Source organism: Spea bombifrons, chromosome 3 (assembly GCF_027358695.1).
Source record: "Spea bombifrons isolate aSpeBom1 chromosome 3, aSpeBom1.2.pri, whole genome shotgun sequence".
Classification (NCBI taxonomy): domain Eukaryota; kingdom Metazoa; phylum Chordata; class Amphibia; order Anura; family Pelobatidae; genus Spea; species Spea bombifrons.
The window spans coordinates 89,815,895-89,830,107 of record NC_071089.1 but is presented as its reverse complement, the minus strand read 5'-3'; the positions used below and the strand labels follow the sequence as shown (position 1 = coordinate 89,830,107).

The window sequence follows — 14,213 nt, the reverse complement described above, 5'->3', positions numbered from 1 at the left end:
AATCCACACACACATATACACCAATCCACACACATATACACCAATCCACACACACATACACCAATCCACACACATATACACCAATCCACACACACATACACCAATCCACACACATATACACCAATCCACACACACATATATACCAATCCACACACATATACACCAATCCACTCTCACTTAATTCTTTCCTACCTTTCCTTTCTTCTTTCAGCTTCTTTTCCTCCTCTTCGCTCCTCTTCTTCAGTTCTGTCTTCTTCCTGGTTCAGAGGGCACGGACAGCGGTGGGCGCGGCTTCAGTGTTGTGCGCCGGGATCTGACAAGAAACCCCGGCGCACAACAGCTGTTGCCGCGCAGATCACAAGGGAGCGGTATCGGAGGTCATTAACAGACCTCCGGCTCCCTTGAGTGATTTTAAGCCGGGTTGAACCCGGCTTAAAATCACTCAAGGGAGCCGGAGGTCTGTTAAAGACCTCCGATACCGCTCCCTTGCGAGCCTGCTCCTCCAGCGGCGGACATTACTGTCCGTCTCTGGAGGGGTGCCGGGTGCCGCAGGTTGGCACCTCCTGGAGTGTGGCGCCCTGTGCGGTCGCACACCCCAAAGGTCGGCCCTGCTCTAAGGGGCCGGCCTTAGGGGTCTGCGGCCGCACAGGGTTTAAATAAAAACATCGGGGGTTTTTTTCAACTTTATTTAACATCCTCCATGTTAAATAAAGTTAAAAAAACTTTATTTAACATGGAGGATGTTAAATAAAGTTAAAAAAAAACCCCGATGTTTTAATTTAAATCCTGTGCGGCCGCAGACACATAAGGCCGGCCTTGGTGGGGACTTCCCGGCCCCTTAGAGTGGCGGACCCGGCAAATCCCCCGTGTTTCCCCGAAAGTAAGACATATGTCTTACTTTCGGGGTACGGCTTATATTAGCCGACCCCTCTGAAACCCCCGATACGTCTTACTATCGGGGGTGTCTTACTATCGGGGAAACACGGTAGTAGTTTGGCAACCCATGACTGTAGCCGGTGACATTAACCTGTGATCCTGTGTGGCCCGTTATGATGATGTATTGAGTTACATTATGTTTCTCTAGTGGTGGCACCAGCAACACATCTGTATCATGATGTACTGCTTGCCACTATTAACAGGGAGTGTGTAAAACTGATGCTTGCTGGCGGTGGGGCACCAGTTGTCCATGTGGTAAAGAAAGGCCTTGTGGGTGTCAGAACTGGTCCTTGTTCTAATAGCTCCCCAGGAAAGAAGTCCCTTTGGGATGACTATAACCCCCTAGTCTAGACACTGCAGGCATTTAAGAGGACCCTGCTGTACCTTCTATGAAGCTGAAAGGCACTGGGGCAGGACAATTCACTAGCAAGTACTGGTTATCTCATCTCCCAGGGGATATAGTATGTGGTTTCGGGAGAGTACTGGTTGCACTCTATGTGACAATAAAAAGGTAGTGTGCAGGTCATCAGGTGGCCGCCTCGACATTCACAGTCCGGCCCTATATATATTTTATATATATATACATATATACAGTATACACACACATACAGATACGTGACTGCATCTGCTTGAAATCTGCTCAAGCGTAGCACACGAAATCAAACAATGTTTTAGGAACGAAAAACATTGCAACAAAACCAGGCTGAAATGTGATAAATTGTGCTTTGGCTCATGCTCAGAATCGTGTCGTTGCACTACTACTAATGGCCACTAGTGGTCACTGTTTGTACGTGTATTATTAACACCATTAACCAGCTAAAACCAAGATCCGCTCTTTGATCATGATATTCTTTTTGCTTTTTAATTAGAAAAGCAACTTTTATTTCCAATAATACATTTTAAGCATTAGCTACAGAGTAAATAGTTTCTGGTCCAGCATAATCATATGTTCTTTGAAATCGTAAATAGACATTTTACCAAGTTTTTGTTTTAATAATGTGACTAATACCAGTTTTTTAGATTGCTTCTTCCCACTGAAAATGATATCATGGAGGTGATGTGACCTCCTAGGATCTAATCTGAGTGAGTCTGCTCCCTATTGCACTAATTGTACCACTAATGCAGTGAAGGCAATCACAGCTTCCAAGAAAGTCCTCGCTGTTGCTCCAAGCGATTGGTTGAGCCAAGCCCACAGTTCATCACTGCTCCCCCTACATTTTTCTGATTGGTGTAAAAGTTTTTTGGGGTTTTCTGTTTCTGATAGTGGGTGGGGTAAAGGATGAGATTTCTGGTGGGGATTGAGGAAGAGATCAGAGCAATTCTTTTCGGAGGTCCTGAGAATTGGTTAAGGTCCCATTCGCAGCAGATCCTGAGCAGAAGAACCCACCAGTGTTCCAAGGACAGCGCTCCAGAGAATCAGAACGACTTGCGATGGCTGGCACATGTCTGCAGTTTTTTGGCTTCATCTCAGGCTTAATTGGCTGGATCGGTGTTATAGTTGCCACTGCCACCAATGACTGGGTACTGACTTGTGAACACAGCATCAACACGTGTAGAAAACTGGATTTGCTGGGATCCAGGGGACTGTGGGCAGACTGTGTCATCTCGGTTGGACTCTATCATTGTAGGCCACTATCTGACATCCTTACCCTGCCAGGTGAGGACTTACACTAACTCAATGAGATATGTCCTATGTATCCCCTGTTGCAGTTGCTTTTTCTGCCCCAGTTATTGGGAAATGCAGAAGACAGAACGTTCTTCTAGAGAACCCAGACTCTGATTGTATAAATTTATACTTGTATAAAGCTTATGACATATACTTGAAAATGTATGTCCTAGTTTGAGGTTCTTCATAATTCTAAAAAAAGATTTAAGGTCATATCACAGTTTTTTTTTAACCAATTCCAAGGGGGGTCTATAAAGTCCAGGCTTCTTAGTAAAGATGTGCAATGCTGACAGGTGCTTTTAAAATGCTCCAAAACACCTCTTCTAATGTTTACTGCTTTTCTGGTTAAAACCTTCTTGACCTACTTATGGGCATTTGAAAAGGTCGCTTTGCCAGCTTTATACAAACACCTGAATAATTAATAAACATCTATTTTATTTATCTCTTCTTACTCAGCTAAGAAAGGGGAAACATTGTATTAGATAAAAGAGCCGCACTGTCAGATAAAGCTTTTATCAGAAAAAGGTCAGGTGAGCACAGACTCCAAGTCCAACAATTACTGTATCCGCCAGTGTTTTGGAATTACTTTTGGTTTCTGGCCATCACCTTGGGTATTAGTGCAGAGGGTCTGATTTGGAGACTGTACAAATGTTATAATATGGAATACATAAAAAATATTGACTTTATATTAAGTTTCAAATCAGTTACATGCTATTATTATTATTATTTTAGTATTTACAAACTATGTATCAGAACTATATTACTAGAGCTGGACCTTGAATGACCTTTCATCTAAAACTGATCCAAACTTTTTTATAAAAATGCTTTACCAAGTTCATTTTTATTCTTAATGTGTAATTTTCTCCCCTGCTCTTTTTTTTCTAAATATCCACATTTGAAAGAAAATATAGAAAATGATTGTGGAAAAAAAGTATAGAAAGGGTAGACGTCTTGTGATGCCAAATTTATTTCAGATAATCTTTTAAGGTGTTGGTATCACTGTTCCTTTAATTTGTGGGGATGAGGAACATCACAAAGATTTTCCTTTCTCCCAATAAATCAAGAAATGCATGACTTTGGTAGCATGTCAGAGAGTCAAAGGGTGTATGAGGGGTGGCTGGGGGATGGAGTTTCATCACATTATGATTTTGTAACCTATAGATACATTTACGCAAAAGAATAATGTCTTTCCTTCCCATGATGTCCACCTTTTTGTAAGACAACTGGGTATGAGGGTATCATAATGTTCTACAGTCCTAATTCATTTATTAACACATTTGGAGTTGTTTCTGTACAGATTTAATGTGACTTTTAGGACTGTAGAACATTATGAGACCCTCATACCCAGTTGTCTTACAAAAAGGGGACATCATGGGAGCAAAAAGGGAAATCCATACATATTGTGAGTTAATATACTTAATTCTATTGTGAGAATAATATAGTACAAAAGACATTTCTTTGAGCAATAGCTTCGTTTTAAGCAACAAGATGAGAAACAGAATTTGACAGCAGAATAGAACCATTCCGTCCGTCTAATCTGCCCATTTTTTCCCTAAATCTCAGATCTTATTCAATCCTTAGTCTAGTCTTAGATTCAGGATAGCTTTATGTCAATCCCATACATGTTAAAACATCTCTTACTGATGGGAGGCTGTTTCATTTATCTATCACTTTCTTTGTAAAATAAAACTTCCTTACATTAGATCTAAACCTATAACCAATACAATTTAGACTATGGCCACTTGTTCTAGAGATGTTCTTGTTCTCATTAAGAGAGAACTATAGATTTGTGGTTCTCAGCTTTTTAGGCATAGCAACCACTTCTTGAAAATGATAAATATGCACCAATGTGTCTTCTTGTGCGGTGTTATCAGTGCTTTTGAAGACTGTTGGAACACATCAACATAAACTTGCAACTTACATTTCCTTTTAACAGTATAAACCTTAAATGATACTTTAGAGATGCTGCCTGCAACTTTATATCCTTACAGTCAACCATAATTGTTTTCTCATATAAGGGCCCACATGTCCCATATTGCCAGTGACAGCGCAGTGTGTATTCACTAACAAAGCACACATTTGCACCAGTTTTATCAGTATTATCAGGGATTCTTCACTTTTGGGAGACTTTACGATTCCGTTGTGTATTGGCGTAACATTTCTGAATACTTCGGTGCATTGTACATTCCCGTCGTATCAACTGGTATGAGCTGGACGGTACAATCAATATGCTTTGTGATTTGTACACATTGTAAAGTACATGTACTTCATTTACGATGTCATTATTATTATTGATAGCATCAAAGTAGCAACCTACGCTCAGAAGACTCCACAATCTCTTTCCTCAGACAGAGAATAAACATTGTGTCACCGTAAATTGATGACATCTCTGTGCATATAATATGATCGTTGTCCATGTCAAGAGAGAACTGAAACCTTCACAGTTTACCGTGTATAGTATAGCCATTTTATTTAGTCGGTATAATTGTTTCAGATATATTTTAAATGCTTACCTCTGGGAGGTTGATATATGTGTCTCAATATGGCACAATGAGCATTATCTAATCAACTAGGTTACCTCTCCCCGCTCTCCAAAGGTTGCTTGTGCTAGTGATCATCAATCAGCAACTTATTAGTAGGGGAGAGATAACATGATGGGGAGGAATAATCAAACAGATCCTGAGAACAGAAAGTAATGTCTGCCTCCACGGTATACACATAAAATGGGTTTTGTAAAATAAATCTGTAAACACCATTACCTACATTTACTTAGAGTACTGAAAAGTAAAATGTAGGCTCTAAGATGTAGAAATGTAGAGTGGCCGGTCTGCTCTATAGCAGCTACGCAAAATACCATGACGTGGAGAGACTGGAAACTTGGAGGTAGCCATTTGGTAGTAAGGCCTTCACATCAAGAATAAAAAATAGCACAAGGTAGAAAAGTGAAAGTTGGGTTAAGTGAGTCCTCTAAATGTAGTTTACGTGTTCATCTCCTAAACTGCCAGTTATATGGGTCTGTAAATTAGCTGGAAACATTGTTAATGAGCTGACCCTCGTACTATTTCAATTATATACTACTAAATCACCCATCTAACACATTCAATACTGTTGGGAATGGCCACCTACATGTAAACTTGGGCGACCAGTATTCTTTTGGGCCGCCTGGAAATACTGATGAGATGGACAGCTTGAGAACCAGGCTTAGCTGTATTAAAAAAACATAATAATAAAACAGAGTAACCCATGGTATACCCATAGTAGATACTGGTGTTGCCATAAAATCCCAATCTACAAAATCTTTTTTTGCCCCAAATGGCAATAGATCCCAATAGAGACCTGGCCATACATGACGGGAAGCCACCAAAGCCAATCTGGATGCTTATTCAGTGTCTAAAATGATCCAGTTCTACCAAGGTTGAACTTTTAAGCCGAAACTAGGGTTGCCAATTTTTTAGTTTGCGTTTAGATCAAATTTATTATTTCAACTCCAATTTGATTTCTTTATTAACTGTTAGTTTTATTTTTTAAGAATGTTCCCAAAAGGGTAATTTTACTGCAGGCCCTTTATGGATCATCTGTGATCATTGACGTATTTATTGATGCTGCCCACCCATCCGCTCTTAGCTATTACATTACAATTACCCCTGTCTATAAAGAAATATTAGGTTTACTGACCACTGTAGCCTTTTAAAGAAATTAAGTATAATTAACTTACATTCAATTGTATCTGTAATAGTGATACCTATATTCCACTCTCTTAAGGCTCTCTCCCCCCCCCCCTCTATATATGTGGACAATTTAAGTCACTTACAAGGCACTCAGATGTTAACAGAAGTTGTGGATTGAGTCTACATTTGTTCAATCTCCTGTTTTGGTCATGAGGTTTAACAGTTTTATTGAAGGACACATTTCATCAACTCATTGTCTTCAAAGTGGGCTTCATCCTCCCTTTGTGGTTCCAGTGTCATGTTGGCTTTTACATTTCTCCCTATATCCTTTTTAGTTGATTACCATGTACACATTATTGATCTGAAGTTTAAAGGGATGGCATCAGCTTTCCTGTTCCTATAAGCTAAGAGAGGAAACACCCCAGACAGCGATTCACATTTATTTCCCTAGGAGAGGCTGAAAGTTTTTCCTTTTTTTTTGTGGTTCTGTTTCCCATAAAGCAGATGTGGCAGGAAACCAATCAAATGGGAAATAAATCAAACGCCATGAACAAAGGCAATTCAAAGGCAGGTAAAAGTGATTAGACACAGGCTAAACAACTATTCCGTGCCATTAGTAATTCTCTGATGACTTTGAAAAACATGAAACGTCCTCCATAAATGAATCCTGGCGCATGATCCTAGCCACGTTCCTGGAGAAAGATGAAAGATGTGAAATGTTTCAATACAAGGCAAGTGGCTTTGGTTGATCATGTATTTTGTGTTGCCAAGCTTAGGAAATGATGGAATTAGTGGGTTTTCGTCTTAGTTGGTGCTGCCAACCTTCTCTCAGCAGGTCCATGACCTGCATCATCCCTCATTCCAAAATACACAACGTGTACCACACCCTATATAATCTGCCATTTCCTATCAGTGCCGGCTACTGGAAAATAAAGGGACTTAATGCTAGTTAATCACATGAGATGCAATCTCATGAGGAGGAAAAGCAATAAAGAAACCAGGATATGACCACCAAAGCCAACCGACTGCAGCAAACCAACCGAGTAATTCAGTGAATTTCGGTGAGCAGTGGATTTATTAAAGTGCTATAGCCTCTGATCGAGAGACACGCACAACGTAAGCAAATGCCTGCTGTACTACAGCCTTTACACAAAGCGATAACCTCAGTGAGGCAGATAGGGACTGGCTGTTACATTGTACTAGTTGCAAGAGATTACTTTAATTTACCGTCCTTCAAAGGGAAATACTAACAATGATTAAATAATCTTAACCCTACTGAGTGTGTAATACAGGTGTAAATAATACTAAAGAATAAAATACTGTATATTGCGTATTCATAACATGGCCTGATACAGATGTGTAAAAAAGAATATAAGTATATTTATACAATCTGTTTTGTATTAAATTGTAGAAAACAAGGTTCTATATTTTATAGTAAGTCTCCACATTACATACATCCAATGCAGACCTACAATCATGTACTAGCTGAGTAATGATTTAATATAAAATGCTAATATATATATATATATATATATATATATATATATATATTTATTTTTTTTTAAATATAATATTATAAATCATTGAAACAACCCTGAAATATTTAACTGACTTCTGGCTACAATTATACTTTCGGTAAAAATATAAATGGCCCAACATTTGTCAAGATTGTTTAAGATTTTTTCAGGACCAGCCTTGGATATCTAGTTTTTCTTGGTATAACATTCCTATGTGTTCCTGTCCAAGACTTGTTTTTGTTGAGCAGGATATACAGAATTTATTCAAATGTAATCTCAAACGGAGTTACTCTAATGGAATATGTTCTTTAAATCATCTTTAAATAAAAAAAAAAGTTTAATTGAATATTTCAGCGATGAAGTATAGTGCACCCATGATTAAATAGCATTGTCCCAAATCAACCAGACCTCTTTATCCATTTATAGTAAAGGATTTGAGTGGAAAGAGGTCTTTCCAAAGGAGGGTTTGCTCATTTCCATTGTTTGTCTTTAAATTCAATTTATAGATAATATTATATGTGCTGTTCAGTAGATTTAACGTTTTGGTAGGCGGCCGGTCATATTTAAGGCTCATCTGTAATTGTAAAGCTAGGTGCATGCACATACATGACGTCGGTGATATGCAGGTGTATGGTCAGATGACTGATTTTGCTTATCACGCTCTAACATGCTTCCTGTTGCTGTTGAAAGCTCACATCCAGGCAGCCCGGGCACTGATGATAACCGGCTCTTTCCTGGGACTTCCGGCGGTGTTCCTGCTCCTCTCCTCCCTGCCCTGCATTCGCATGGGCCATGACCCAGGAACCGAGAAGCACAAGCGCTTTCTGCTGGGAGGAGTGCTGCTAGTCATCCTGGGTAAGTCAAAGAGCAAATGGGTTTACATCTTTTTGGGGGGTTTGCATTTACATTGGCGCAGATAACACAGAATGATCCTCTTCTTCGGCATTCAAAACATTTTGAAATATCCAAACCTGTAAATGCGCCATTCCTCTTTTTGTGCCACAAAAATCACTGACAAAAAATGAAAATAATTTTTAAAGCAATTTTTGTATAGTAGAGCTTCTCCCCATAATATCCTTTTTACTAAAAAAACAAATTTCAGTAAAGAAATATATATATTTTTTTTCATAAAGCTGTTGTGTGGATGGGGAATGAGTAGCGTGTGGCGCATGCTCAAAACTAACTGGCTTTACCTTTAAGCCCCACACCCTTTCCTCCAGCGAGACCCTAAAAAACATGGCATACAGGCCTTGCCTTGCCTGCTTGTCTGGGCCATGGCCAATTTGATTTTGAGAGGGTCTCGGATTATTCACTGGCTTCCAGTGGACCTTGGTTGATCATTGGCCATAATGTGGACAATATCTTTCTTCAACGGAAAACTGAGGCATTTTCAGGTCAATGCGGATCTAAAATGATTTTAAAATAGCGACTTTCATTCAGACGCACTAAAGCTTTTTCCACGTTCAGAATATAAAAATAGGTGGACATCGGCTGTATCATCCAGCCGGCCTAGTAGGTAAATCTAGATTATGTATTTGTAACAGGTAATAAAATCCAGCCAACGTTATGGCATGATTCCTCATGGAAAATAATCCAGCCCGGGCCTTTATAGATACAATGGAACTGTCGGAGATATCGGAGAAAGTGAAAGGAATATTAGCAGGTGATTTATACAATAAGCCTCCGGAGGCAGCTCCATCTTTTGCCAGACATTGGGGGCCGTGTTCGGAAGACGCTGCAACATCTATGATTCCGTCAAACATCTCTCCAGACCCTCATATAAAAAAATTATAGTTGTTTTGATATCTCTGACAAAAGATATAGTAATCCTGTACAAGGGCGCTGAATATCAAAGATAAAACAATTCCCCAACCATCATTTTAATACATTTGTCAGAACGGCTTTTTTTTTACATTGCGTTAGGAATAATTATGAATTTTTATTAAATCACAATATTCCCTCCGGGCCGATGATGTTGCTTTGTCTGTACTTTGTGCGTATGACAAGCTATCATCTAGCTACACGCTGCTGATCCTTCCCGATGCACTCAGGAAAGAGACGAGTAACGCATTTGGTAATATGAAATAGTGACTCATGAATGACTCACCACTCCGCCACTACTGGGGAATTAATACTTTTCCATTTCGGCACAATGTAACCCTCTCGGAAAATTAGCCTAACCCTTTCACTGCCAAACCGTCTACATCGGTTTTCATTTTGGAGGCGGTGATTGCTGCCGGGTTTCCTCTACCGCAGCCCAGCACCCAAACAGTTACAGCGATTCAGTATGAAAAATACATTTCACGTGATTGATGTCAGTCCCATTTCTTCTTAAATGCATTTTTTTTTATTCTGACTTGCATGAATAGGGGTTTTGTGTCGGTGTGATACTATCGTTATATTTAAACCAAATAAATTACTACAATGTACCTTTTCTCTGCAAAAGGCAGCTATTGGCTACAGAATATTCATTCCAATGTACCATCAACCATGTTATACAGTTTGCCTTAAGGAAATGTCACAGCAATTATATATATATATATATATATATATATATATACCGTATTGGCCCGAATATAGGCCGCACTTTTTTCCCCCACTTTAAGTCTTTAAAGTGCGGCCTATATTCGGGGTCTAGCGCCGGGCAGGCAGCGGGGTCAGGATACAGATCCCCCGCAGTGGTGCAGGGGACCTGTATCCTACTGTCTGATACGCTCAGACAGCCTCCCCTGCCAGCACTTCCCACGAGGGGGAGTGCCGGCACGGGAGGCTGTCTAAGCACATCGCGTGGACGTTCACCAGCAGGGGCGATGCGCCGCTGCCGGTGAACGTCCGCATGATGCATTTTACATCCCCCCCCCGACTTACCAGAGCAGACTCCCGGGTGTCTTGCAGGGCCGGCGGAAGACATCTACGCAATACGCGTATACAACTTCTGGTGCCGGCACTTCCGCTGAGTGGCAGCATATCTCGGGGTGGGGGGACAGAGTGGCAGCATATCTCGGGGGGGAGGGACAGAGTGGCAGCATATCTCGGGGGGGGGGAGAGGCCAGAGTGGCAGCATATCTCGGGGTGGGGGGACAGAGTGGCAGCATATCTCGGGGGGGAGGGACAGAGTGGCAGCATATCTCGGGGGGGGGGGAGAGGCCAGAGTGGCAGCATGTTTTTTTTCTTTAAAAAAGCACCAAACTTTTAGGGTGCGGCCTATATACGGGGGCGGCCTATATCCGAGCCAATACGGTATATATAGATAGATATATATGCTAAATCTGTTGCCACCTTCTAAAAAAGAAAAATTCTGCCCCGATTGATGCATGATGCCAAAGGAGTTCTTTACTCTCCACGGATCCTGGTATCAGAGGATAAAGCTAATTCATGTATCCTCTCAGCAGGTGATATAATAGCCAAACGTTTACGCCTGATGGAACCATTTCTCAACTTTCCATGATACATTTCTTTTTAAAAGCGCATCAGTGGAAATTCCACAAAAGCATTTTTCCATGGAAAAAAAATGGTTCTTTTTGTTTAGATGAATATCAACAGCGCCATAGGAAAGGGATTGTATTATCTAAAAAACATAAAAAAAATATAGGCAGCAATTTCCATTAACTCTGCTCTGTTCCTATTGGAACATTTACTGTACATAGCATAGTTCAAGAAGAAAAATAAATAATAATAATAAAAAATTGTAAAACTCCCACATCTGGGAATCAGTACTGTTTTAATACTTTTTGGAGATATGCTTTGAGGCCAGGCAATAATATTACAACTAAGGAAACAAAGAAAACAATGGAATTCATAACATTGCTCTATTGTGGATGTTATTTTTGAGTTAAAGGAACACTAACATTGTGCTTTATTCACTAAATAGAGATATCTTATGGGAGTTTCAACTCCCTCGGTTCAAAATGCATTACGAAGAGCTGGCACGTTTCTCCATCAAGAAGAGCTGAGCTGGACCTGTATAATCAATATGTTAAGAGACTTCAGAGAAGTCACACTGATTTAACTATACATTATACAGGGCCAGTCAAGCTCTCCCCGCAGCAGAAGCTCATTGGGATTGGACCTTCATAATGTATAGTGAAGTAAATGAGCTGAATCGCAACTCTTCTTGAAAACTCTGCCTTTATGGGGAGAAGAGGGAGAGTATTTGTTGGTCATAAAGTCCTAAACTAAAACTAAATAAGACAAAGCCTGAAAACAAATACATCTCTGCTGTTGCATCCGTAATAACAATATGCATTGTTGACTTTAAGTGGCAGAGAGTAACAATTCTGTAAGCAGTTCATCTGTTTTTAAATGGATGATCTCAGTTCTTGGCAGTGTTCTCCTACAACTGTGACAATAAACATTTGTCACAATCACAATCCATGCCAGTATGTAGGCTGGGTGCAGGTGTTAAGGTTATGTAGCTCACTGTTTTAAGATTATATTCCAGTTTAGCTGTGCTAGCACCAGTTTTTCCCATTAAGTACCCATAATAACATAACTTCTATTTTTACAAGAGCACTTTATACGAGAAACTTTTGGCCCATCAAGTGCCCTAAACTTCTTAAATGGTGACTCCAGCCATCATATTAACTTTAATGCATATAGTAGTTGAGCGGTCCCTTTAAGTTTTCTTGAAGACTACCCCTGCAAATGCATGGAGGGATTTTGGAGAACCCCATAGGTGCTTGGCTCTTTCACCACCCCAAGGTACTTGGCTTCCAGGAGATCTGTTCGGCTGGACACATCTTCTGCTGCCTGTGTCCTCGTGTGCTCACCGCCCCGGGCTGGATTATGGATGACTAGGTGACGGTATTAGTAAGTATCTGGCCCTACCAGCCACCAGGCATCTGCCCGGCATGCCAGACGCATTGTAAAATATTCAATAAGTAATGCATTCTTGAATTGATTCAGAATTAATTATTTAGCAGTGCTCTGGGTAGATAGATAGATAGATAGATAGATAGATAGATAGATAGATAGATAGATAGATAGATAGATAGATAGATAGATAGATAGATAGATTTAAAAAAAAGGAACATATTCAATATTTCCATGTGGTTTTACTTTTCTAAGCACATCATTGGGAAAATGTATTCTTGCTTAAGAAGGCATTACAGAATTCTACAGTGAGTAACCTTAAATGATCCTTCTATATACATTAAAGATGAAAAACATAACAATAAATCGTTTTTTTAGGGCTGACATATGCTAGACCAATGAAGATAGAATGAGTAGCTCCATCCATATGTGACCATACTATCTTTTCTCATTCTCCTGGGTCTCCTCATAACTTTAAGTATGTTTAACTATCGCTATATTTTAAGTGGCAGGGCTGTACTAAATTGAGCAACTGGATACAAGCAAATCACCACCATCTGTTCTAATTTCAGGTTGCATTTTTAAAGACGGAAATCAAAGTACTGATAATTTTAGTTTATTTTAGATAAAAAAAAAAATTGTGACTCCCCCCCCACCATCTATAAATCCAGAATGACTTAGTGTTGCTTTGAAAAGTGCCCTCCTACCAAAACCACACCCTTATGTGTAATTGTTTTGTGGTTGTAACTGTGTAGCCTATATGTAGATATCTTACATGCCGTGGCTTTATTTCTCTGTTCTCCTCTGTAGCTCTGGCCACCATCATCGCCACCATCTGGTTTCCAGTTTCCACTCACAAGGAGACCACCATCGTGACTTTCGAGTACTCCCTGTATGCCGGCTGGATTGGGGCTGCATCTTGCCTTTTTGGTGGTATAGTAATTGTGTGTTGCACTGGAGAGTCTCAAGCGTTCATGGAAAACCGCTTCTATTACTCATCTCAAGGTTCTGGATCACCAACCCATGCTAAGAGCGCAAATGTTTAGGGATCCGGTGATCTCGTGTTCTGACTGATTTGAGCCCTTGTTACGCTGTTGCTGGTGGACCAACATAACTTATGTTCCTCTGACTTTTATCTGTGCATGCTGTTCTTGAACATAAAACTAGACAACAGTCTTTATACCCATTTAGGGTGACACGCCTACACCGTCTATTTCATTGGTGCTTTTCATGGATTAAATAGAAGAGGAAAAATAATATATTACTAATTCCCTGCCAGAGGACGTAGCAATACATCCATTAATTTGATGGCTGATTTAGCAGCCACATCCTTAGAAGCAAAACACTCATTCTTTTTTCAGTCTCTGCATTGTATTAGAGTATGTATGCATATTAAATCGTTTTTATGTTTATTAGAAACAACAAAAATGACCTAACTGTGTTCCTGTTGAGTGAAATAGCGTGTTCTTCAACCTGACTGTTACTGTGGCCGATGGTTGATTGATGACGTTTAATTGTGGTTGCTTAAAGTGACAAAGTACATGTAAAACGTGGTAAAAGTTGGAAAAACTGTAATAAATTTGTATCTCTAAATTTTCATTCTTGTATTTCTGT

The 14,213-nt window shown here is 40.0% G+C and overlaps 1 protein-coding gene across 1 annotated transcript; it reads left to right on the top strand.

Annotated features, from left to right (window-relative positions):
• The first annotated feature begins 2,244 nt into the window (after positions 1-2,244).
• On the top strand, positions 2,245-13,762 carry CLDN11 (claudin 11). Its single transcript, XM_053459534.1, has 3 exons — positions 2,245-2,593; positions 8,478-8,642; positions 13,410-13,762. The coding sequence occupies exons 1-3, from the start codon at positions 2,368-2,370 to the stop codon at positions 13,643-13,645; spliced, it is 627 nt and encodes a 208-aa protein (XP_053315509.1). The 5' UTR covers positions 2,245-2,367; the 3' UTR covers positions 13,646-13,762.
• The last annotated feature ends 451 nt before the right edge of the window (positions 13,763-14,213 follow it).

Coding starts and splice junctions, on each gene's coding strand:
- CLDN11 (XM_053459534.1), top strand. CDS start 2,368: ATGGCTGGCACATGTCTGCAGTTTTTTGGCTTCATCTCAGGCTTAATT. Junction 2,594..8,477: donor TGACATCCTTACCCTGCCAG/GTGAGGACTTAC, acceptor TGCTGTTGAAAG/CTCACATCCAGGCAGCCCGG. Junction 8,643..13,409: donor AGTGCTGCTAGTCATCCTGG/GTAAGTCAAAGA, acceptor TCTCCTCTGTAG/CTCTGGCCACCATCATCGCC.